Here is a 27,809-nt window from a genome sequence, read left to right on the forward strand (position 1 = left end):
CAAAGGCAGCTGCTTAACTGACTGAGCCACTCAGGTGCCCCTCTGATTTTGCTTTACATTTTTTAAGAGCACTCTCTCATGAGGCAGATGTAGCAGCTATCCCCAATGCTGTCAATGAGGAAACGAAAAATTAATGTGAGTTAAATCTTATAGTAAGTTCATAGTGTATTCAGACTAATATCTAGATTTCCCAAAACCTAGATTTGTGGTCTTGTTTTTATTTATAACCCTCTAGGTAATTTTTATGTAAATGTAAATCTGATATTTTTCTTTAAATCACAAGGAAATGGAACAAACTGGTTTGCAGTAGTTAATATACACGATGAGAAAGACACTTTTTATAATTCCAATCCTGCAAAAAGAGTTAACAGTTTATCTTCAAAAAAAGTCAGCCAAGTTTAATATATTTTTATTTGTCCAGTAAAAGTAACTTCACAACCTATTAAAAATGAAATTTTAACTGAAGAATAATTTTTTTCCATTAAAGCGTAAGATAAAGGACAGCTGTATTCAAGTAAATGTGTAATTATGACATAATGACAGACTAAATCAAGTACCCAAATAAATGTTAAAACATGAAAATTTATAGTCCTCTTACCTTTTCCTTTCTAAACTGATAAAATACAATCAGAAAAAAAATTTACGTGACACCTGTTTTCTTATTGTAACTTGTGATTTATTGTTCTATTTAACTGAAAATGTTTTGGTTTCAGTTAGTAATTTCTGTAAAGTAGTACTTAAATGAGTTCCTAAAAATAACAATATTTAATCTCATCTAAAAAATTATACTAAAACTGCCATGATAAAAAAGGCTACAAAATTTCTCTTATTCTAAATTCCTTTTCCAGAATTCTAATAGAAAAGGAATTTTCAGACACAAATAGTTACCAGTCAGATAATGTATATTGCAATTTAGTATACTTAGCCGAAAAACAAACATCCTAAGAAAAGTGAAATTGTTTTTGTCATTCATTCTGTGCTATACTCTTCTTATGCACCTTTAATAGTAGTCACAAATTCTATCCTGGAGACTCACCTTTTTTAACCTAAATAGTGCTGACTCAACATTTCACCCCCACTTCACTTCTATCAATCAATTTGGATGCCTCAACATCAAATTTAATAATCTGTTTATCGAGAATTGTTTCAAGGACAAAATTTCCACAAATTACTCTAACACACAAAAAAGCAGAACTTCTAATTGTAGAACACAAAAGTAAAATAATATACAAGAAACTTTATCTCAACTTGAAGACTAAATAATATCTGGGTGTTAAAAAAATAGGCCTAAGATAAATAAATTTTACTCTCATATAATTTTTTTTTCTGCATGGGGTCAATATTTGTATTCTAAATTATATGTTACTTATGCTGTCATTTCAAAAGAGAGGTTCCCAAAAAGCCCCAAATTCTATGCTGAATATATATTTGGTTCTTATATGTTTTTGTGTGAACTGTTCTAGAATTACTTATTTGATGAACATAAAGTCTATAAGAAGAAGAAAATAATCAAAATCTTTTATCAAATAATTCCAGGTTTTGAACAGTATCTGTAAATGTATTCTTGTATACCTGTAGTCCTAATATTATTTTGTAGTATGATCACAGCAAGTAGATGGATTTTCCAATTTTGTGGGGAAATATTCAGTGTACTAAAATTTAACTGCATTTAAAGTCATTTTTTAAACACAAAACAAGTCATATAGTATTATCATATCTTAAATGGCAATTCAGCATTTTATTTATAGTCTCAGTAGTAAAAACTCAACCTAAAAGAAATGTGTATCCAATGTGACACATTTTCAATGTTTAAAGAACAGCCTGAATATGGAATTTAAAAAGAAATTATACTAGGGAAAAGCAGAGAATCCATGAAAAGATTTAAATCATTACTGCTAGAACTGATTATATTGTTATGTGCAAACTCAAAGGATTTGAGTCTTGGCTGGAGAAAAAAAAAGTAAATCTTTCATATATTCTGATTTATCCAGGTTGAAAACTAGTTATATTGTAAAGGGATAAAAAGTTCTATGATCCTCAGAAGAAATGGAAATAATCTGTAAGAAAGATAAATTTCAGCCTTTTTACTAGCAGGAAAAAACTATAAGGGCTAAATATCACTCTAGAATAATCTCCTTCAGAATACTTCTAGTGACCCTTCCAAGATAAATTTTAAAAAATACAATAAAAGGTAACAGTATCAGTTGTTGGTAGGTTAAAAACATATTACTGTCTAAAGCAAACCCAAGACTGGATATAACACAGATCAGAAAATTTTTATTATTCAGTTTAAAGTTGTAAAAAAAAAAAAAGTGGTCTTTTGCCTGTTCTCATATTTATATCTTATCACTCAATTTCTGGGAGGATTCCAAATCAATTAAGCTCTAACTTTAAAAAGCATTAAAGACCCTTACTGTAGCAAACAGTGTATTCTACAGTTCATCAATCTTACTTTCAATAAAACATAGGATTTTAAATAAGATGAAAATGATAGCAGTCTCCATAATCTTAAAATCTAGGTGAAACAAATATCCTCATGGTCCAATAACTTGTAAAATGTAACCAGGTCACTAGATCAACACACTAGTGTACATTTAATAATTTCTAGCAGCAAAACACCTGGAATAGCCATTAACAAATGTGTTCATTGGACTGTAGATTAATTTCTTTGTAAGAAGTAATTTTTAAAAAGTATAGTTCAATTGCAGGCAAACATAAAAGATATCAAAGATCTTGTTTATCTCCACCTTTCCCAGTGGAATCAGGTGCAACTGGAACCTTATTAGTTTCAACAAAAACAGATTCAAAGGCAGCTTCCTGTTCATCCAAAGAATCAGCAGCTGTGGCTCCTTTAGTTAGTGTTGTGTTGGTAAAAGATTGTTGCTGCTTGGAAATTTTGCTGGATTCCACTGCTTTTCTACCTCTTCTTTTACCAAGAATTTTGACATAATTAGCAGGTATAAGTCCTGTTGTTTGACCATCAAGACTAGCCAGAAGCCAACCACGCACTTTGGGTTGCTGTTCTGATGGAAGAAAAGACAGCCTTGTAATTATAATACACTTTGGAGTCCAACAAAATATTGATAATAAAATATTAAGTAAAATCTGTTACACTTACATACTAAAATACATAAACAAATAGTATATATATTCAAAATCAAATGATGAGTAGGCTTAACAGTTCTAGGGTCCTTTCTTATATACTTTTTATTTTATACTTACTAAATATATTTTCAACCTTAAAGAACATGAAGTTTATATCAGTTGCTCTATATAGAGTAAGGAGATTCGGTTCTCCCAAAAGCTAAACTAACATCAGTGTTTTTCATATTTTAAATTGAAATTTAAGAAATGAATTTCTCATTCTCAATAGAAGTTAGAAGCAAGCATAGAAAATATATACCTTTATACAAGCCAAATTTCTTTATATACTTTTGCCAAAATATAAAATTCATTCTATGTGATTGTGACGAACAATCCTTTTTTTTGTTTTTTTTTAAGTAGGCTCCATGTTGACATGGAGCCCAATGTGGGGCTTGAACTCTGAGAACAATAGAGAAAAAAAATAAAACACTTAAAATCAACTATGTCTGTGACTGATTTTTGTTTTAAATGCTCAAACATACTTTATGTGAGCAATGGAGAAAAGCAAACAAGCAAAGCTAAAGTGTTTAAGAGGCATCAATAGTGGAAGAATAATTTGAGATATAAAATTTTCCTGAAATATTATAATGTAATTGAAAGAAACCACACTTGATCTTTTTTATACTTTATTTAGATAAATTAAAACTAATTATCTGAAAGTGCTATTTGCACTAGAAGAAAAATATGAATACTTAGAAGCCTAGGTTTTGTGTATGAGGGATGAGGCAGAGATTTGGCAAATTTGATCCAAATTTTTCAGTTACTTATACAATAAACAAATATTGTGAACATTGAAGGTATTTTTTCCCTATATAAAGAATGACTAAAACTAAAGGCTCAAGTTTCCATTAATCGATCACATGGAAAACAGCCAAAGTGGTTACAAGTACAGGTTTTGAAGTGGGACAAACCTAGGTTTATAGTCTAGCTCCATCATATCTTAGCTTTGTGATCCTGGACAATTTAGTCATTCTGAGTCTCAGTTTTCTCATAAGTAAAATAGGGACAGTATAATAAAAGTACCCACATCATACCATTATTATAAGGGTTAAAATGCAAGATGTAAACTGTAGTGCCCTGTACTATAAAGGACAGCTGTTATTGTCACTAGTATCTTTACCAACGAAATGTTACTTTTCCTAGCAAACCTGAATCCCCACAAACACACAAAAATCTTTTTTCCCCCCAAATCCATTAAAAATTCTGATCATTACTGGGGAAAGCTAAAGGGAAAAGGCCATTTTGCCTGGGGCCATTAAAAACTATTATAAAATAAACCTGAGATGTGTATAAATTTTTTTGATGAGGTTCTTTAATACTTCATGACAGTAATTCCTAAAATATTCATGTTGGAGTTTCTGAAGTAAACACTATTCAAATAAAAAAGAAAGCAATCAAAGACTGAGAGAGATACTTACATGACACTGGATAATTTCTTTGGGTTGTCAGATTTATTACATATAGTGCTTACTTCATGTTTTTGTGTGGGGATTAACAGAGTTTGGAATTCAAGCTTTGAGTTTAGAAGAGACTGAGAAGAGATATAAACAAAATCTTTCCTCATCTCAGTGAAATATTATTAGAACAACCCTGTTGGGCATTTCTCTCCCACAGGCCCAGATTTAGAAGTTCTAAACTGACATGACAGAGAAACCCTAGCAACTACTTCTGAGTTAACTAACAATGACCAAGATCCTTTGTTGCAGTTTTTAATACTCCATTTACAAATTCAAAAAATTCATGGAAAATTCCAATTTATTCATGTTTTATTACCTTTGAGAGCTAAGTTTAGCATATCACCAGCACGGAAAGAAATTTCTTCTTCAGATACAGCAGCAAAATCATATTCTGCTCTAGCAACTACATGGTCATCGTCACCACTTGCCCAGTTTGTATTGTCTATAAACCAAATTAAGAATTAAGATTAAGGATTAGGGTTTACAGTTCACTGGCTATGGTTTATAAACTGCATAAATTTATTTGCCAAGAGAAAAGTACCCCCCCAAAGTAAATTCTATAATTAACACGATATAAAATCTAACAATATGTTCACTAGGATATCTATTATGAACTTTCTCTTTTTCTTCAAGCTCAAAATTACAATTACCTGTGTATTGTTTTACCCACTTCCCTGACAATAAGTTTTAGAAAGATAAGGGAATTATGTCCTATGTATCTTTGTATCCTCTACAGCATCAAGTTTAGTATCTTGTAAACAGTAGTCAGGCAGTGTGTACTGTTATATTAAACAAACAATAAATAAATCAATAAGCCTATTTTTGCTACATATTCATTTTCCAGTTTTTAAGTTCTTAATTGAAAATATAACTGGATCAAAATATTAAATACAAATGAATTATGAAGAATGCTAATTTAACAAATCTATGCTTGAAATTTGAGATTGTTATATGGTTTTTTAACCCATTCTCTTACTCTTACCTGTTACTTCATCATTATGGGTAGATAGCAGTTTCCAGATGAGGTAAGGACCACCAAGGATAACAGCAAAGAACAAGAATATTGGCCAAGATTTTGCTGAGTTAGCTGCTCTGTCCTCAGCACCAAGGCAAGAAACAGTTCCTTCACTTTCTGCCCATAGGTCCTCATTCTCAGAGCCTCTTCTTAAACCTATCATCCACTGCAATCGTCTGTAAAGATACCTTATAGTCCTAACTAATGCAAAAGCTGAAAAAACCTTTGTGAAATGTATTTTTAACCGGGAAAAGTGATTTGCTACATCCAATACAGCCCTGAAACTGTTATAGACAGCTGAAAAGGTAGCATCCATCATCATACTGACGGAGGCAAATGCATGCACAATACTTTCAATGGACTGAAATGCACCTCTGCTGCTTTCTTCAGCTTGCTGAACAAATCTACTAGGTGGCAGATCATCTACACGGAGGCGGTTATAGCCCAACCCATTATATCCATAACTATAAGGGCTATAGCTTCCATAAAACGAATTTCCATAGGCACCATATCCTGACGAAAATGAACTGTAAGCAGGTCTGAAAGTATTCACACTGCTGCTTCCTGTCTGCTGTGATGGCCTTGGAAGAATGGGTGGGGGCACTCTGGTAAGTGTTGGTTGTCCAGGTCTTGTCAATAAAGTAGGACCCAAATCAGCAGACCTAAAACCAAATAAAGATTCAAAATAGTAACTTAAGCACATAAATTCAATTCAAATAACTATTAAACACCTCTTACATATCTAGTGTTAACAACAGATCTACTGACGATGTGGTAAGAATAAGGAATAGTCTCTAATATCCACATGCTTAGAATCTGTCGTAAAACAAAATGAACAAGTAAAATAGCTGACTAAACTCTGCTATTTTCTTGTTTACTTACGCTGGCATTATTAGAAGTATCTTTAATCTATTTTCTCATAGGTACAAACGATGTATCTGTCTATCCTTGCACCTAAATGGCACTACCTTAATTACTATAGTTTTATAATAGGTCTTAGTATCCAATAAAACAAGTCCTCCTACAATGTTCTTCAACTTCAGGAGTGTTTTGGCTATCTGACACTTTGAATTTCCACATACATTTTAGTATCAGAGCTTGAAGTTCCACACCCTCACCCCCAAAAAATCCTATTGAGATTGTTTGGGATTACACTGAATCTGTAGGTTGAGATAAACTACAGCTTTATAAAAGTGAGAGTTTCAACTCACATTTATTAGGTTTCTTAAAGATTTTTCTCAATAATGGTTATTTTTATTTATTTTTTTAAAGATTTTATTTATTTAGGGGCGCCTGGGTGGCTCAGTCGGTTGGACGGCTGCCTTCGGCTCAGGTCATGATCCCAGCGTCCTGGGATCGAGCCCCGCATCGGGCTCCCTGCTCAGCAGAGAGCCTGCTTCTCCCTTTCCCTCTGCCTGCCGCTCTGCCTACTTGTGCTCTTTCTCTGTCAAACAAATAAATTAAAAAAAAAAAAAAGATTTTATTTATTTGCCAGACAGAGAGTGAGAGAGGGAACACAAGCAGGAGGAGTAGGAGAGGGAGAAGCAGGCTTCCCACAGAGCAGGGAGCCTGATGCAGGGCTCGATCCCAGGACCCTGGGATCATGACCTGAGCTGAAGGCAGATGCTTAACGACTGAGCCACCCAGGCACCCCTCAATAATGGTTTTTAAAAATAACTTTATTGAGAATCTATAATGTTTTAGTTTCCATGTGGCAGGTTTTCTCTAAGTTTATTCATATATACTTGATATTTTTTGATGCTATTGTAAATGGTGTCTTCTAGAATTTCACTTTGATACTGTTACGTAGAAATGATAGATTTTTAAAAAAAATATAGTGCTTGTATCCAGCAATCTTGTTTTTGATTCTATTGGATTTTCAAAAATCTTAAGGATTTGCAGTCATACTGTATGTGAATAATGGTAGGTTTATTTCTTCTTTTTTCAATTCTTACAGCTCTGATTATTAAGCTATTATACCTCAGACGTGCTGTACAATCTTGAACAGAAGTAACAGGCATCCTTGTCTCATTCCTGATCTCAAAGGGAAAGTTCTCAACATGTCACCATTGATTATTATGTTTGCTGCAGGGTTGCTGTAAATTTAGTAGTTCCTTTTCCATTTCTATTTGCTAAGAGTTTTTAGCATGAATGAACACTGAATTTTATTCTCAGCATCAAGATTAAGATTTTAATTATGAATTCAATTTCTTTAGTATCATGCCACTTAAAACAAGGTCTGTGGACCAGTGCTAATCACAAGTCGTATGTACTGATCTAAAGTACAACAAATGATGTGCTCGCTTCGGCAGCACATATACTAAAGTACAACAAATGAGACTGTTAAGTAACATGACATTGCTATATTTTTACTGTATGTTATAAGAGTATTGGCTATCAGCACAAATATTTTGAGAAGGACTGCTATAGGACTATTTTTTTTTTTAAAGATTTTATTTATTTCAGAGAGAGAGTGTGAGAGAGAGCACGAGAGGGGGTGTGAAGGACTGAGGGAGAAACAGCCTCCCCGCTGACTAGGGAGCCCGATACGGGACTTGATCCAGGGACTCCAGGATCATGACCTGAGCTAAAGGCAGATGCTTAACCGGCTCAGCCACCCAAGCGCCCCATCTTCTCTATTTGTAAATTACACCTTGCTTCATCCCCTAAATTTCTTCATTCCTTTCTGTATTTTCTGTACTTTTGTCTCTTTGTGCAAAAATATGTTGGATATTTTCTTCCTATCCTTCAAGTCACTGCTATTCAAGGGCCAATCCATCACAAAATAAGTATCTTGTGCCATAATGTAAATCAATGAATTCTTAATGCTAATTAAACTAAATAGTGTGCTCAGTGTCAACGCTGCTTTACATCCCGCATGAAGTTTCCTTATCTTGTGGACTGTTATTACACAGTTTGAAACACAGCCAGTCTGTACTCTCGGTAGTTACAGGACACACTTAGAACACTGCTCTAAATCACTAGTTCTCTCTGTAGCAATGTCTAATCTGTGGTTAAACCCAATGAGTTCTTAATTTTGGTTATTGTAGTTTTTGTTCTAGATATTCCTTTTCCTTTTAATACTTTCCAAATACCTGCCAAAATTCCTTTGTTTTCTTCTATTGCCATCAACGTATTAAACAATATTAACTTAAAAGTCTCTTTGTTAACTCCATTTTCTGGAGTCCCTACGAATCTGTTTTCTCATCTGTTGTTTTACTTAGTTTCCATTTATGTTACCTAATGTCCTTCTGGGTCCTGCTATTTGGTTTTGCTTATGCATCTGCATCAGACATACATGAAGAACTGTAGCAATAATTTGAGACCCTGGATGATGCTCTCTTCCTCCAGATGTATTTCATTCTGGATACTGGTTTCTTAACTATCCTCTAGTTTACTTCAGGCAGGCTGCTAAGGCTATTATCAATCCATGATATCCTTAATCTAATTTCAGGAACTGAGATGATTTGAAGCTGGGCTTATATTCCTGTTAAGGGCCTGTTTGCTTCTTTTATACCCTCATATCTAGGTGTATCTTTTCAGGGTCATAACACAAGTTGTAGGTAATTTATCAGCACCTCCAGACCACTAGACTCTAACCATCCTCCAAGGGTCTGTCAAAAGTGCTCTTCAACTGGCTTCTCATCATCCAAACTGCTTCTTTTGGAATCAGCAGCAGCTTCTATGGGAACCCACTCTCACCATTGCGGATTTCCACCTTTCTCTAGATCTGGGCTCCATAAATCTTTACCTTCTTAGCTGTTTGTATTTGCTTTCCTTCTCTTACTCTCTAGTCTTTTAAAAATTCTTGAACCCAGGGCTCCTGGGTGGCTCAGTCGGTTAAGTGTCTGCCTTCAGCTTAGGTCATGAACCCAGGGTCCTGGGATAGGACCCCATATCGTAGGGCTCCCTGCTCAGTGGGGAGCATGCTTCTCCCTCTCCCCCTGCCCCTCCCCACAATCATGCTTACACACACATATGCTGTCTCTCTCAAATAAATAAAATCTTAAAAAAAAAATTCTTGAACCATTGAAAGTAACTTGTAGACTTGATACATTTTTTAAAAAGATTTTATTTATTTATTTGTCAGAGAAACAGAGATAGCACAAGCACGGGGAGCAGCAGGCAGAGGGAGTAGCAGGCTCCCCGCTGAGCAGGGAGGCCCACATGGGACTTGATCCCAGGACCCTGGGATCATGACCTGAGCCGAAGGCAGATGCTTAACTGACTATGCCACCCAGGCGTCCCTAGACTCGATATATTACTACTAAATACCTCAGTATCCTAAGAGCAAAGATATTTCATACAAAACCATACCTTTTTCCCCATCTCTAAAAATTAACAATTCCATCATTATCCAATTGATATTCAACAGATAAAAATTACCATCAAATGTCTTTAAATAGCTTTAGTAAGATAAAATTCATATACCATGAACTCAGCTATTTAAAGAATAAAGAGCTATTTAAAGTATAAAAATCAATGGGTTTTTTGTATATTCATATAGGTGTACAACTATCAACCTATGTAATTCCAGAACATTTTCATCATCCCAGAAAGAAATCCCATATTCATTAGCAATCACTACCTATTTCCTGCTCTATTCCCAATCCTAGGCAACGACTAATCTAATTTCTATCTCTATGGGTTTGTCTATTCTAGATACCTCATGTATAGTCAACTCTTGTTATTTCCAATAGTCATCCTATAAAGTTGCTGTGAACATTGAATTAGCAAATATGGAATCACTGCTCCTGAGGGAACAAGGCACTTCAGCACTAAGCTTAGGGGCCATTTTAAAACAGCAAAATCACCAACTAAAATATGAAAAATGTGGCATCCATTAAACTGTGAAAAGGACACCTGTTTATAACATAAAGCTGAAACAAAAAGCCAGAGTGTTGGGACGCTGGGGTGGCTCAGTCGGTTAAGCATCTACCTTTGGCTCAGGTCATGATCCCAGGGTCCTGGGATCGAGTCCCGCATCGGGCTCCTTGCTCAGTGGGGAGCCTGCTTCTCCCTCTGCCTGCCGCTCCCCCTGCTTGTGCACTTTCACTTTCTCTCTCTCCCCCTCTCTCTGACAAATAAATAAAATCTTAAAAAAAAAAACGCCAGAGTGTTGCTTTGTTCAACCTCAGCTGAGAGAAGACTCAGATCTTTTGCCACTCTATGCATGTCTGTGAATGACCATGAAAGTGCCATGAGTATTGATTTTGGGGTTACAATAAATTTTAGTGAGTAGGAAAATTTGCAAATTCAGCATCTGCAAATAATGAGAATCTATTGTAAATGAATCATACAATATGCAGTATTTTGTGATTGGCTACTTTCACCTTGTATGTTTTGAAGGTTCATCCATATTGTAGCATTTATCAGTATTTCATTCCTTTTTATTGCTGAATTATGTTTATCCACCCGTCAGTTGATGGACATTTGCATTGTGTCCACTTTTTGTCTATTATGACTAATGTTACTATCAACATTTATATACAAGTTTCTGTGTGGATATATTTCATATCTCTTGGGTATATATACCTAGGCATGGAGTTGCTGGATCATACAGTAACTATGCTTAACCTTCTGTGGAACTGCCAGATTGTTTTCCAAAGCAACTGTGCCATTTTATATTCCCAGCAGCAGTGCATGAATGTTCCAATTTCTCCACATCTTTGCCAGCACTTGTTATTATTTTTTTTTTTCATTTTAGCCATCCTAGTGGGTATGAAGTAGTATCTCACTGTGGTATTGTTTTGCATTTCCCTGATAGTTGATGATGTTGATTATCTTTTCATGCGCTTATTGGCCAGTTTTAGATCTTCTCTGGAGAAATGCCTATTTGAAAAATTAGGTTATTTGCTTTTTTATCATTGAGTTGTAAGAGTCAAATGTCTTTTAGGGGGTGCCTGGGTGGCTCAGTCGTTAAGCATCTGCCTTCGGCTCGGGTCATGATCCCGGAGTCCTGGGATTGAGTCCCACATCGGGCTCCCTGCTTGGTGGGGAGCCTGCTTCTCCCTCTCCCTCTGCTGCTCCCCCTGCTTGTGCTTTCTCTCACTCTCTCTCCCATTCTCTATCAAATAAATAAATAAAATCTTTAAAAAAAAAGTCTTTTACAATGGACTCTGAAAAACAAACTGAGGGTTCTAGAGGGGAGGGGGGGAGGATGGGTTAGCCTGGTGATGGGTATTAAAGAGGGCACGTTCTGCATGGAGCACTGGGTGTTATGCACAAACAATGAATCATGGAACACTACATCTAAAACTAATGATGTAATGTACGGGGATTAACATAACAATAAAAAAAAATTTTTAAAAAAAGTCTTAGGCTGTTGTGGTTTTTTTTAACAAAAATTCAATTAAGGTTCACACACTGCATTGGTTGTTTCCTCATCTCTTCTAAATTAGAATTATCTGTTTCTTTTAAATGTCCTTGACTTTTTGTAGAGCCAGTTTTGTTTTATTTGCTTATTTATTTACTTATTTATTTTTAAAGATTATTTATTTATTTATTTGATGGGGAGAGAGAGAACACACAAGTGGGGGAGCGGCAGGCAGAGGGAGAGGGAGAAGCAGGCTTCCCGCTGAGCAGGGAGCCCGATGCACGGCTCAATCTCAGGACCCTGGGATCATGACCTGAGCCGAAGGCAGATGCTTCACCGACTGAGTGACCCAGGCGCCTGAGCCAGTTTGTTTTAAAATGTCTTACATTCTGGATCTGTGTTTCTCCAAAATGTTGTTTGTTTTTTTTAGAGAGAAAGCACATGGCATGGAGAGAGGAAAAGGTAAAGAATCTCAAGCAGACTCCCAGCTGAGCATGGAGTCCATCATGGAGCTCAATCTCACAACCCTGAGGTTATGACCTGAGCCGAAATCAAGAGTTGGATGCCTAACTGAGCCACCCAGGAGACCCCAAAATGTTGTTTAAATATCTCTCTATATATATTTCCAGTTGAATTAAACATTGCATTTAAAGGTTTAATTAGAATCAGGTTAACATTTTTGGGAAGAATAATTCATGGGTTATATTTACTTCATATCCTATCACATCACAAAAAGTGGAACCAAACTTTAAAAAGGGTCAGTTGACTAACAAATAGTGTAGCATTTTCTGGTTTTCATAAAGTAGCTCTGCTCTAAAGTAGGAGCAATAATAGATAAAACAAAGAGAACAAACAGGCATATCTAGATTTATGGAACAGAAACTAAACAGAAAGAAAAAAATTATTATAAGGGTGAAGCTATGGGCCTACTCAATTCTGGATCTGAAATCAGGCTGTGACAGCCAGGACTTATGCTTCTAGGAAATAATAAGAACTAATAGTGCTCCACTCAAATGGAACTAGTTTCGGGCGCCTGGGTGGCTCAGTCCGTTAAGTGTCTGCCTTCGGCTCAGGTCATGATCCCAGAGTCCTGGGATCGAGCCCCACATCAGGCTCCTTGCTCAGCAGGGAGCCTGTTTCTCCTCTCCCTCTGCCTGCCGTTCCCCCTGCCTGTGCTCTCTCTCTAATAAGTAAATAAAAATCTTAAAAAAAAAACAACAACTCACTGGTTCTCTTAAAAACAAAACAAAACAAATGGAACTAGTTCATTGTTGAGGCTGTGGGTTGGAATGCAATACACTGACTTCTAAAAAGAGATTATAAAATTTACTGACAATAGTTTAAGATTTTTAGAAAGTTACAAAACTAAGAAGGGTAGGACACTGACTAACATCTCAAGTGCAGGAAATGAAACAAGTTAACAACTGACTCACTGACTTGGTGACTTAATCTTTGATATCCTTAATCTAAGCCACCATTTTTATACAGGTTCGTACATGGTAGGGTGGATGCTGAAGGAGCAGGGAGAGGCAAGAGAAACCTACTAGACAGAGAGAGGTAAATGTAGAAGGGAAAGGAAACAACTCAAAAACTCAAAAAGGAAACAGAACCTATTCAAAATAAACATATCAAGAAGATACACAAGAAGAGGGGCGCCTGGGTAGCTCAGTCGTTAAGCGTCTGCCTTCGGCTCAGGTCATGATCCCAGGGTCCTGGGATCGAGCCCCGTGTTGGGCTCCCTGTTCTGTGGGAAGCCTGCTTCTCCCTCTCGCACTCCCCCTGCTTGTGTTCCCTCTCTTGCTGTGTCTCTCTCTGTCAAATAAATAAGTAAAATCTTTAAAAAAAGAAGATACACAAGAAGAAATAAAAACACTAAGAAACCAAACTAACAAAAATCAACAATTAGAATGAAAATTCAGCTTCTTGGGAAGATGGTGGAGGAGCAGGGGATCCTAGTTTCATCTGGTCCATGGAATTCAGCTAGATAGCTATCAGATCATTCTGAATACCTGCAAACTCAACCAGAGATCTAAGAAAAGAATTGCTGTAATTCTACAAATAGAAAAGTGACCACTTTTTGCAAGGTAGGAGATGCAGAGAAGTGAATTAGGGTGATATATTGGAAGATAAACTACAGGGGAAGGGAGCCTCCATAAGTCAGCTAAGGGAAAGTGATACAGCAGCAAAACATAAAATTGGAACTTTTAGAAATCTGCTCTGGCGGGGGGATGTCCCTGCCTTAGAAGGTGCTCAGGTGGTTAAGGTGGGTGGAATCCTAGGTGGGACAGTGTGGTCTCAGGATCCCCGGGGTCACAGAAAGAACAGGGGTGCCTGAGTGCAGCAGAGTTCCCAAGCGTCGGAGCAGGGAAGCCAGCTGCAAACAGCGAGCCCAGGAGAGGGCTTTCAGCTTGGTGTTGCCATAAACTTCGAACCATGGCACTGTCCAAGCAGGGGCCCAGAAAAAGGCAGAACCCCAGCGTGACCCCCATCCATGTCCTGGGAGGAGCGGTGTGGGTGCTCACCGCAGGAGTCTGTAAAGTTTAGAGACTCCAAACAGGGTCGCGTGCCTGAGATAAAAACACTCGGTCACAGGCTGGGTGAACACAGTGCAGAAACAAGCCAGGGAGACAAGAGTGACTGACTGCTTTTCTGTGAGGAATCACTGAAGATTGGGGAGCATGAATTTTCAGATCCGGGGCTGGAGATCTGGGCGCAGCCATTTTCATCCTCTAAAGTGTTATGGAAAGCCTTCAGGGAAAAAAAGCCACACAGAACAATCCAAAGCTGCTTACACTGAGCCCTGGCCGCCTGGCAAGGGGGTGTGTGATTCTGCTGGGGTAAAGACACCTGAGAGTCAGTGCAACAGGCTCCTTCCCCAGAAGACCAGCAGGAACATTCACTAATACCAAGTCTACTGATCACACGGAACTGCAAAACTCCAGTGCTAGGGGAAAACAGCATATAGAATTGAGGATTTTTTTCTCATGATTCTTTAGTCTGGCAGTTTAAATTTTTTTCTTTTTTCTTTCTTCCCTTTTTTCTTTTTTAATGTTTTATTTATTTATTCATGAGAGTCAGAGAGAGAGAGAGAGAGAGAGAGAGAGGCAGAGGCAGAGGGAGAAGCAGGCTCCCCGCCTAGCAGGGAGCCTGATGAGGGACTCAATCCCAGGACCCTGGGATCCTGACCTGAGCCGAAGGCAGACACTTAACCATCTGAGCCACCCAGGCACCCCCTTTCTTCCCTTTTCAAGTAGTTTCTTATTTTATCAACTCTTTTTTTTAAGTCTTTTTTAATTTTCATTTTTACATTTACTATATATAGTATATTATATATACTATATACATAATATATGTCTATTCTAATATAGAATATTAGAATAATTGGGGTTCCAGAGGAAAGGAGAGGGAGAGAGAGACAGAGAGAGAGAGAGAGAGGCAGAAGGTATATTTGAGCAGATTATAGCTGAAAACTTCCCCAATCTGGGGAAGGAAACAGGTATTTGAGTCCAGGAGGCACAGAGAACCCCCCTCAAAATCAGTAAAAATAGGTCAACACCTCAACATATAATAGGGAAGCTTGCAAATTTCAGAGACAAAGAGAAAATCCTGAAAGCACATTGGGACAAGAAGTCCTCAACCTACAGTGGTAGAAACATAAGGCTGGCAGCAGACCTATCCACAGAGACCTGGCAGGCCAGAAAGGACTGGCATGATATATTCAGGGTGCTAAATGAGAAAAATATGCAGCCAAGAATACATTATCCAGCAAAGCTGTCATTCAGAATAGGAGGAGAGATAAAGAGCTTACAGGACAAACAGAAACTAAAAGAATTTGTGATCACTAAACCAGCCTGCAAAAATTATTAAAGGGGATCCTTTAAGTGAAGAGAGAGCCTAAAAGCAACAAAGACCAGAAAGGAACAGAGACAATATACAGAAACAGTGACTTTACAGGTAATACAATGGCACTAAGTTCATATCTTACAATAGTTACTCTGAATGTAAATGGGCTAAATGCCCCAATCAAAAGATACAGGGTATCAGACTGGATAAAAAAAGCAAGAACCCTTGATATGGCTGTCTACAAGAGACTCAATTTAGACCCAAAGGCACCTCCAGAATGAAAGGGGGGGGCGCCTGGGTAGGTCAGTTGGTTAAGTCGCTGCCTTTGGCTCAGGTCATGATCTCAGGGTTCTGGGATCAAGCCCCACGTCAGGGTCCCTGCACAGTGGAGAGTCTGCTGGTCACTCTCCCTCTGCTGCTCCCCCACTTGTGCTCTCTTGCTCACATACTCTCTCAAATAAATAAAATCTTAAAAAAAAAAAAAAAAAGAAAGTGAGGGGGTGGAGAACCATTTATCATGCCAATGGACACCAAAAGGAAGCTGGGGTAGCCATCCTTATATCAAACAAAATAGATTTTAAACCAAAGACTGTAACAAGAGATGAAGAGGGACACTATATCATAATTAAAGGGTCTATCCAACAAGAAGATCTAAAAATTATAAATATTTATGCCCCTAACACGGGAGTAGCCAATTATACAAACCAATTAATAACAAAATTAAAGAAAGACATTGATAACAATACACTAATAGTAGGGGGCTTTAACACCCCACTCATTGCAATGGACATATCATCTAAGCAGAAGATCAACAAGGAAACAAGGGCTTTGAATGACACACTGGACCAGATGGACTTCACAGATATTTCATCCTAAAGCAACAGAATACACATTCTTCTCGAGTGCATATGGAACATTCTCCAGAATAGATCTCATACTAGGTCACAAATCAGGTCTCAACTGGTACCAAAAGACTAGAATTATTCCCTGCATATTTTCATACCACAATGTTTTAAAACTTGAACTGAGTCACAAGAGAAAATTTGGAAGGAAAACAAATGCATGGAGGTTAAAGAGCATCCCACTAAAAACTGAATGGGTCAACCAGGAAATTAAGAATTTAAAAAATTCATGGAAACAAATGAAAATGAAAACACAACTGTTCAAAACCTTTGGGATGCAGCAAAGGCAGTCCTAAGAGGGAAGTATATAGCAATACAAGCCTTTCTTAAGAAACAAGAAAAGTCTCAGGGCGCCTGGGTGGCTCAGCCATTAAGCGTCTGCCTTCGGCTCAGGTCAAGATCCCAGGGTCCTGGGATTGAGCCCCGCATCGGGCTCCCTGCTCAGTGGGAAGGCTGCTTCTCTCTCCCCCGCTCCCTCTGCTTGTATTCCCTCTCTCACGGTGTCTCTCTCTGTCAAATAAATAAATAAAATCTTTAAAAAAAAAAAAAGAAACAAGAAAAGTCTCACATACATAACCTAATCTTATACCTAAAGGAGCTAGAGAAAGAACAGCAAATGAAGCCTAAATCCAACAGGAGAGGAAAAATAATAAAGATCAGAGCAGAAATCAATGATATAGAGATTAAAAACAAAAACAGGGGAACAGATCAAGGAAACTAGGAACCAGTTCTTTGAATTAATAAGACTGATAAACCCTGGCCAGACTTATCAAAAAGAAAACAGAAAGGACCCAAATAAATAAAATCATGAATGAAAGAGGAGAGAGCAAAACCAACATCAAAGAAATACAATTATAAGAACATATTATGAGCAACTATATGCCAACAAATAAGGCAATCTGGAAGAAATGGATGCATTCCTAAAAACGTATAAACTATCAAAACTGAAACAGGAAGAAATAGAAAACCTGAACAGACCCATATCCAGCAAGGAAACTGAAGCAGTAATCAAAAACCACCCACAAACAAGAGTCCATGGCTAGATGACTTCCCAGGGGATTTCTACCAAACATTTAAAGAAGAATTGATACCTATATTTCTGAAGCTGTTTCAAAAAATAGAAATGGAAGGAAAACTGCCAAACTGGTTCTATGAGGCCAGCATTACCTTGATCCCAAAACCTGACAAAGACCCCACCAAAAAGGAGAATTACAGACCAATATCCCTGATGAACATGGATGCAAAAATTCTCAACAAGATACTAGCCAATAGGACCCAACAGTACATTAAAAGGATTATTCACCACAACCAAGTGGGATTTATTCCTGGGCTGCAGGGGTGGTTCAACATCTGCAAATCAATCAAGGTGATACACTACGTTAATAAAAGAAAGGACAAGAACCATATGATCCTCTCAATAGATGCAGAAAAAGCATTTGACAAAATACAGCATCGTTTCTTGATTAAAACTCTCCACAGTGTAGGGATAGAGGGAACATACCCCAATATCATAAAAGCCATATATGAAAAGCCCACAGCGAATATCGTTTACAATGAGGAAAAACTGAGAGCTTTTTTCCTAAGGTCAGGAACATGACAGGGAGGTCTACTCTCGCCACTGTTGTTCAACATAGTACTAGAAGTCCTAACCTCAGCAATCAGACAACAAAAAGAAATAAAAGGTGTCCAAATAAGCAAAGAAGTCAAACTCTCACTCTTCGCAGATGACATGATACTGTATGTGGAAAACCCAAAAGACTCCACCCCAAAATTGCTAGAACTCATACAGGAATTCAGCAAAGTGGCAGGATATAAATCAATGTACAGAAATCAGCTGCATTTCTATATACTAACGAGACAGAAGAAAGAAATTAAGAAATCGATCCCATTTATAACTGCACCAAAACCCAGAAAATACAGAAGAATAAACCTAACCAAAGAGGTAAAGGATCTGTACTCTGAAAACTATAGAACACTCATGAAAGGAATTGAGGAAGACACAAAGAAATGGAAAAACGTTCCATGCTCACGGACTGGAAGAACAAATATTGTGAAAATGTCTATGCTTCCCAGAGCAATCTACATATTCAATGCAATCCCCATCAAAATTCCATCAACTTTTTTCACAGAGCTGGAACACATAATCCTAAAATTTGTATGGAATCAGAAAAGACCCCGAATAACCAAAGGAATGTTGTAAAAGAAAACCAAAGCTGGAGGTATCAAAATTTCAGACTTCAAACTCTATTACAAAGCTGTAATCATCAAGACAGTATGGTACTGGCACAAAAACAGACACATAGGTCAATGGAATAGAATAGAGAACCCAGATATGGACCCTCAACTCTGTGGTCAACTAATCTTCAACAAAGTGGGAAAGACTATCCAATGGAAAAAAGACAGTCTTCCACAAATGGTGCTGGGAAAATTGGGACAGCCATATGCAGAAGAATGAAACTGGACCATTTTCTTACACCATACACAAAAATAAATTCAAAATGGATGAAAGACCTAAATGTGAGATAGGAATCCATCAAAATACTAGAGGAGAACACAGGCAGAAAGCTCTGTGACCTTGGTCGCAGCAACTTCTTGCTAGACATGTCTCCAAAGGCAAGGGAAACAAAGGCAAAAATGAACTATTGGGACTTCATCAAGATAAAAAGCTTTTGCACAGCAAAGGAATCAGTTGACAAAACCAAAGACATCCTACAGAATGGGGGAAGATATTTGCAAATGTTTTATCAGATAAAGGATTAGTATCCAAAATGTATAAAGAACTTATCAAACTCAACACCCAAAAAACAAATAATCCAGTCAAGAAATGGGCATTAGACATGAACAGATATTTCTTCAAAGAAGACATACAAATGGCTAACAGACACATGAAAAAAATGCTCAACGTCACTCAGCATCAGGGAAATACAAATCAAAACCACAATGAGATACCACCCCACACCAGTCAGGACGGCTAAAATTAACAAGTCAGGAAACACAGATGTTGGTGAGGATGCGGAGAAAAGGGAACCCTCTCACAGTGCTGGTGGGAATGCAAGCTGGTACAGTCACTCTGGAAAACAGTATGGCGGTTCCTCAAAAAGTTGAAAATACTACGGTGAGCGCTGTGAATTGTGTAAGACTGATGAATCACAGACCTGTACCTCTGAAACAAATAATACATCATATGTTAAAAAAAAAAAAAAAAGAAGATAGTAGGAAGGGAAAAATGAAGGGGGAGACGAACCATGAGAGACTATGGACTCTGAGAAACAAACTGAGGGTTTTGGGTGGGGGGGTGGGGGGATGGGTTAGCCTGTTGATGGGTATTAAGGAGGGCATGTATTGCATGGAGCATTGGGTGTTATATGCAAACAATGAATCATGGAACACTACATCAAAAACTAATGATCTAATGTATGGTGACTAACATAAAAAAAAAAGAAAAAAAAAGTTGAAAATAGAGCTACCCTATGACCCAGCAATTGCACTACTAGGTATTCACCCCAAAGATACAAATGTAGTAATCCAAAGGGGCACCTGCACCCCAATGTTAATAGCAGCAATGTCCACAATAGCCAAACTATGGAAAGATCCTAGATGTCCACTGACAGATGAATGGATAACAAAGATGTAGTGTGTGTGTGTACACACACACACACACAAATGGAATATTACGCAGCCATCAAAAAATGAAATCTTGCCATTTGCAATGACATGGATGGAACTAGAGGGTATTACTCTAAGTGAAATAAGTCAATCAGAGAAAGCCAATTATCATATGATTTCACTTATATATGGAATTTAAAAAACGAAGCAGAGGAGCATAGAGGAAAGGAGGGAAAAATAAGATGAAATCAGAGAGGGAGACAAGCCTAAGAGACTCTTAACCACACGAAATAAACTGAGGATTGCTGGAGGGGAGGGGGTGGGGCATGGGGTAACTGGGTGATGGGATTAAGGAGTGCACGGGATGTAATGGGCACTGCGTGTTATATAAGACTGATGAATCACTGAACCCTACCCATATTAACTATATGTTAATTAACTGAATATCAATTTAAAAAAAGAATGAAAATTCATTCAAGGAAAAACAAATTTTATATAACAGCTAAGCATTAAAATAGTCAAAGAGCTCCATGAAGCAATATCATCTATGAAATAAAAACTGAAATGAAATAAAAACATGTAAATATGAAAAAATCCATTACAAATCTTAGACATGATTCTCCCAGCCACAGGGATTGTCTTGCAACTATAAGGGAAGAAAATTAGTTGTTGTACACTAAGGAACACAGTGGAAAATACAGAACTCGGGGAATTCCACTTCAAGTAATGGCATTCTAGGTCATCAGACTAATCCTCCCACTAAAAAAAAAACCTAGGCACCTGGGTGGCTCAGTCGTTAAGTGTCTGCCTTAGGCTCAGGTCCTGATCCCAGGGTCCTGGGATTGAGTCCCGCGTAAGGCTCCTTGCTCGGCGAGGAGTCTGCTTCTCCCTCTCCCTCTGCGCCTACCCCCTGCTCATGCTCTCTGTCTCTGTCTCTCTCTCTCAAGTAAATAAACAAAATCTTAAAAAAACCCCAAAAAACTAGAAAGGCTAAAAAAAATATAACACTACCTGTTTAAAACATGAGAGAACAAGGCATTGAGGAATTAAGAAGTTAATATCCAGGAGAAAGAGAAAACTCAGAGTCCATTTTGAGAAGTTTCTCAAGGGACAAGGGTCAATCTGGAAGAGATGGTTGAAGGACAAGAAGCTGTGCAGAGCTTTCAATAGACTCACTGTACTAAGGAGACAAAAACTAGAGTTCAGAACCCCTAAAGAGGAGGGCCAACGTAAAACCCCACACTTCAGACTGGGACCTTAAAGGGCCATATACTAGGAATAAGGGTGAAATGGTATACAAGAAATAGGCTAGCTAGCTCTGGCAGGAACTAAAACCACAGCTTCAAACTGGCTCAATTCTTGACTGGATTAAAATGATCCTACACTGCTAGTGGCATAAGGTGCCTGTCAAAGGTAAAACTCTCAAGAGGAAGATAGCATCCTAGGCCTCAAACTGCCTTAAATTATCTATATACAATGTCCAGCTCTCATTAAAAAATAATTTGGCCTATATGAACACTAAACTATATGTCAAAAAAAAAAAAAAGGAACAACATCAGATAATACAAAGAGATCCATAGGGGTCCAGATAATGGAGTTATTAGGAAGAGACTTTAAACAACTATGACTAAAATATTCAAGGAAAAAAGACAAGACTGAGATTTTTTCAGCAGAGAATAGAAACTGTAAAGCAGGACCAAATGGATATTCTAAAACTAAAAAATTAGAATTACCAAAACTATTAATTTAATGACTGGTTCAATACCAGATTAGACACTCTGAAAGAAAAACATCAGTGAACCAGAAGAGAATTCAGAAGAAAATACCCAGAATGAAGCATGAATAACAAAAGAATACATGCAGAAAGGAGTTTAGGGTATGGGCTGTACAGTGAAATAAAGAGCATATATGCAGTTGGAGTCAAAGGGGTGAAAAGATGATGGGCATAAGCAGTATTTGAAGAGATAATGGCTGAGACTTTTCTGATGTAGTGTGTGTTAATTAATGAATGACATTAAGTCAGATGCAAGTATCTCTATGAATGCCACTGCAAATAACACAAACAAAGCCATTCACACTGAAGCCCAACAAAGTATAATCGCTGAAAACCAAAAACAAAGAGAAAAATCTTTAAAGCCACCAGAGGAAAAAAAGAGATTTCTTTCAAAGAAGCAAGAATACAACAGAAATGGCCCAAACTCTCGGAAAGCTTAAAGAAAATAAAAAGGAAGCCAGGAAAAATGTAGGTCCCTTAAAGACAACGTTGAGTTAGCAGATCCTTAGACTCTCTAGACTTCCTGTTAACAAGAAATGTCTTTATAGTCCAAAGTGGAGTAAGTCATACATTGTTACTTGTAGCAGAAACTATTCCTGATACAATGTTTAATAGGACTCCCGGAAGAAGCGATGGGAAAGAATAGTGTTTAAACAATAAAGATATACTTAGTGAAAATTTTCCTAAATTAAAGAAAGATTGACTCCTTAGAGTGAACATTATAGGTACTGAGTGTGAACACTGTAGCTACTGAGCAGGAGGAAAAAATATACATATCTGTATATTCATACCTGAATAGAGCATAATAAAGTTGCAGGGGACCAAGGTATCAGGTAAAATCTTAAAGGCTACTAAGGAAAAAATAGTCTACCTATAGAGGAATGAAAATTAGACTCAACAGAAAAATTTCTGTAGTTATACAACCTGGATATAAAGCCAAAAAAGTATAGTACAAAGAAAGAAAATTACAGGCTAATTTCACCTAAAATATATATGCAAAGGTCTTAAAATATTAGAACAGAATTCAACATTATATTTTACAAAATAATCACAATTAAGCAGTTCACCCAGAAATTTACTCATGATTCAACATTAGAAAGTTAACTGATGAAATAAACCACATTTTCAAATTAATTATCTCAACAAATGCATAAAAGTCATTCATAAAATTTATACTCCTTCATAATAAAAATCTGAGCAAGGTAAGGAGATAGAAGTTCAAAAGGAAAGCTATTAAAAACAGAAAAGCAAACATCATACTTAATAGTGAGATTTGAGAAGCATTCCGATGAAAGTCAGGAGCAATACAAGGATGTTGGTTATCTATGCTGGCTTATTTGTAAGTGATAGGACTGTCAGCATGGAACACAAGAGAAATTTCAACTAAACTACCAGAACAAATTAAGTCTAACTTATGCTAGATATAAAAGATGGAAAAGTACTTCATGGAGATAGTTATAAAACATTTAAGGCAAAAAAAGGTCCAAATTCTCATAAAGTTCCAATAAAAATCCCAGTCTTTTTTATAAAGGGTAAATATAACAAAGGCAATTTCGAAGAACAGCAATGTGTGGAGGCTGTTGACATACCAGGTATCAAAACTTATTAAAAAGACAGTGTGGGGGTGCCTAGGTGGCTCAGTCGGTCGAGTCCAACTCTTGATTTCAGCTCAGATCATGATCTCAGGGTTGTAAGCAGGGGTCCCTCAGCAGGGATTCTGCTTGAGATTCTCTCCTTCCCCTTCTGCCTCTCCTCCTACTTGTTCTCTCTAAAATAAATAAATACAATCTTAAAAAAAAAAAGACAAGAGTGGTGCTAGCATAAGAACAGAAAGACCAGTAGAACATATGGGAAAGTCCTCCAAACAGAACCACATATTTAAGAAAACTTAACAGGATGTAGATAGCATTATAAACTAGTACAGAATAGATAAATTAATGGTACTGGGATACTTATCCCCATGGGGGGAAAATATATATTCTCTATTTTGCATTGATTTTGTACAAGAGAGTCAGTTCCAGGTGGGTTAAAGGTATGAATGTGAAATGCCGAACATTTAAAAAAATAAGAGAGAGAAAAATTTTCTTGATCTGAGGCAGAAAGGGTTTCTTAACCAAGACATAAAAAAACAAACAATAAAATATGAAAATTTTGGTTATATTTAAATTAAAAGTATCTGTACAACAAAAATGAACATGAATATAAATAAAGAAGACAAGCCACAGACTGAAAGAAATTGAAAACATACAAAAATAGAATTAGTATGAATAAAGGACTCTTAACAAGTTAATAAGCAAACCTAAAGCCAATAAAAAAGTGGGCAAAAGATATCAACAGAAAACATTCAAATGGCTAATTTAACATTCAAAAAGATGCTCAATCTTATTACTAACCAGAGAAGTGCAAATTAAAAATTAAATATCATTTCACATCCATTAGATTGGCAAATTCAGAACTAAAAAATAATATCATCAAGTGTTAGAAAGAATGTAGAGAAACAGAACACCGTGCCAGTGAAAATGTAAAAACTGGTATAAAAAACCACTTTGGGGAGCAACTTGGTAATAGTACTTGAAGCTAAGCATACCCACCACCAAGCAATTCCACTTCCAACAACACATTATTAGAAAACCCCCTGGAGGGGCACCTGGGTGGCTCAGTCGTTAACCGTCTGCCTTCAGCTCAGGTCATGGTCAGGGTCCTGGGATAGAGCCCCACATTGGGCTCCACACTCAGCAGAGAGCCTGCTTCTCCCTCTCCCACTCCCCCTACTTGTGTTCCCTCTCTCACTGTGTCTCTCTCTGTCAAATAAATAAATAAATAAAATCTTAAAAAAAAAAAAAAAGAAAGAAAGAAAAGAAAACCCCCTGGAAATGTGGACAAGGAGAAAGGCACAAGAACGGTCACTGCAGGGGTGCCTGGGTGGCTCAGGTCATGATCCTGGGGTCCTGGGATCAGGCCCAGAATTGGGCTCCCTGCTCTGCCGGGAGTCTGTTTCACCCTCTCCTTCCCTTCCTCTCCCCTGCTGCTGCTGCTCTCTCTCTCTCTCAAATAATCTTAAAAAAAAAGAGAATGGTCACTGCAGCAGTTTAATACATAATTAATACTTTAATACCTATAACAGAAGAGTTTTTTTTTTTAATTCATTCGAGACACAGAGATAGAGCGAGAGAGAGAATGAGCAGGGGGAGAAGCAGACTCCCCACTGAGCAGGGAGCTCGACCTGGGCTCAGTCCCAGGACCCTGGGATCATGACCTGAGCCGAAGGCAGACGCTTAACCATCTGAGCCACCCAGGCGCTCCAACAGAACAGTTTTTTATACAATAGAATATCCTACAGCAAATAAAATGAACTACAGCTATATGTATGAACAAGATAAACCTCAAAATCAATAATATGTAATGGAAAAACATTTTGCAAAATGATACATAGTTTGAACATATTTATATAAAATCTAAAAACACACTAAACACTATATATACAGACATACATATAACACACAAACCTAAGTACTAAGGTATAAAATAAAGTATAAAAACATAATTGGGTACACTGAACACCAAAAAGGGACAGTAGTTATAGCAGGAAAGAAGAATGGGAGGCTTAGCTGTTTCTGTAATTTTTATTTTTAAAGATTTTTTTTTATTTATTCATTTGAGACACAGAGATATATATAGAGAGAGAGCATGAGCAGTGGGAGAAACAGAGGAAGAGGGAGAAGCAGACTCCCCGCTGAGCCAGGAGCCCAATGTGGGGCTCGATCCCAGGACCCTGGGATCATTACCTGAGCCGAAGGCAGACGCTTAACCATCTGAGCCACCCAGGTGCCCCTGTAATTTTTATTTTTAAAAAAATCTGAAAAAAAATGAGGCAAATCTGGAAAAAAAAAATTTTTTTTTAAGATTTTATTTCTCTCTCTCTGAAAGAGAGCAGAGAGAGAGAGAGAGAGCACCAGTGGGGTGAGGGGCAGAGGGAGAAGCAGACTCCCCGTTGAGCAGGGAGCCCAATGCGGCTGGATCTCTGAACTCCGGGATCATTACTCGAGCGGAGGGCAGACGCTTAACTGACTGAGCCGCTCAAGGGCCCCTGGAAAAATTTTCTTAAAGTTAAGTGTGAACACACAAGTATTCATTGTCTTACACTCAACCAGTCTCTACGTGTTTAAAATTCACAATGAAAAAAAGTGGGAAAATGGTTACTTTGACATAAACATAACTTTAAAAAGATGCCAGAGTAGGGGCGCCTGGGTGGCTCGGTTGGTTGGGCGACTGCCTTTGGCTCAGGTCATGATCCTGGAGTCCTGGGATCGAGTCCCGCATCGGGCTCTCTGCTCGGCAGGGAGTCTGCTTCTCCCTCTGACCCTCCTCCCTCTCATGCTCTCTCTCTCTCATTCTCTCTCTCTCAAATAAATAAATAAAATCTTAAAAAAAAAAAAAAAAAAAGATGCCAGAGTATAAAACCTGTCTTCCAAATAGCTGTCAAAAATTTTTTTAAAAAGTCAAACCACTCGTAAAAAAGGTAGCAGGAAGTGTCGCCCACCTTAACAGTATAATTAAAGCTTATTACTTGTTATGTATCTATCACTATTAAATTAAGTTGCTAATGTGTTCAAGCATCTTGACATTTAAATAAGGATTACAAGATTTTATAACATAGCAGAAATACATTCCAGTATATTGGAGACTTTTATGTATTAGGTAAACCTACTACGGTAGGTGATCTGCCATTCGAATCTCATCATCTAAATTCAGACGTCCAGATCCACCCAACATGAAACACACAAGGCTGTGAAACTCTTCTTTCATTGTATTTTAGCCTTTTCCCCATTAAACACTCATTAAAAACAAATAAAAAACCACACAGGCCTTAGAAAAGTGACACGCTATTTTGCACACAAAGGCCATCCACTGGCCTTGGACTTAGAACTCCCGCTTGGAAGTTGCTTCTCCAAATCCTTATCCAAAACATTGCTGAGTTATGCTGAAAAACAACGCGAAGTGTATAGGCTTGGGTTCCAGTTGTGTAAAAGCGACCTTTTGTGCTTTCACCAATTTCTCGAGAGGTTGTTAAAAGCTTTGGGGAGACTTTGCTCCCTGTCCAGCCGGGGCTGGGCAAGTGCCAGCTACTCTCATCTGCGAAAGACCGAAAGTCTAAGGCTTTTAAGAGGGTCAAGCAGTTCTGTCACGGTGTTCCGCTAACAGAAAGGAGCAGGAAGCCGCCCCCTTTCTTCCAAGCACCGGGACCCAGTGAGGCGCCCAGGGGCTCCCTGGAGTGTACCCGTACCGAGAGCCGTCCAGTCAGAAACAGCTGTCTGACATCGAAATTCCCCACACTGGCGTCCTTTCCCTACCTTGAACCCCTCAACGTTGAGGGCTGGTTGAGAGGGGGAGGGGACACCTCAGCGCAACAACGGCCTCAACCGTCTCCCGCCAAGTCCCCACTCCGGCCCACCAAACCCGCGGCCAGAAGAATCCCACACTCACTGGAAAGTAGGGCCAGGTCCTGGTCCTGGCCCGGCCCCAGGAATTCGGCGGGTCTCCCACGGTTTCGGGGGAGGAGGCGGCTGGGAAGCCATCGCCTCCGCCTCAGCTCGGCTCTTGGTTGGCGCTGGGACGCCTCAGGCCCGGGTACACTAGCACCTCACGCGCCAGGCAGAATGGGCAGAACACCGAGCCCTCCACCCCGCCCACCCCTGCAGTTAGGATGTCGCTTGTGGTACTTTGCCAGCTGGGACCTGAGGAAAGGAGGACG

At 38.0% G+C, this 27,809-nt stretch overlaps 1 protein-coding gene across 1 annotated transcript; it reads right to left on the reverse strand.

The window, feature by feature from the left end:
• Positions 1–396: 396 nt before the first annotated feature.
• On the reverse strand, positions 397–27,688 carry PEX13 (peroxisomal biogenesis factor 13). The gene is made up of 4 exons (XM_035001488.1): positions 27,542–27,688; positions 5,584–6,278; positions 4,918–5,043; positions 397–3,023 (listed from the first exon to the last, which is right to left on the reverse strand). Exons 1-4 carry the CDS (start codon positions 27,631–27,633, stop codon positions 2,725–2,727), a joined length of 1,212 nt encoding a protein of 403 aa, XP_034857379.1. The 5' UTR covers positions 27,634–27,688; the 3' UTR covers positions 397–2,724.
• Between the last annotated feature and the right edge of the window lie 121 nt (positions 27,689–27,809).

This window comes from Mirounga leonina, unplaced genomic scaffold (genome assembly GCF_011800145.1).
Source record: "Mirounga leonina isolate KUSES-001 unplaced genomic scaffold, KU_Mleo_1.0 Mir_125, whole genome shotgun sequence".
Lineage (NCBI taxonomy): Eukaryota > Metazoa > Chordata > Mammalia > Carnivora > Phocidae > Mirounga > Mirounga leonina.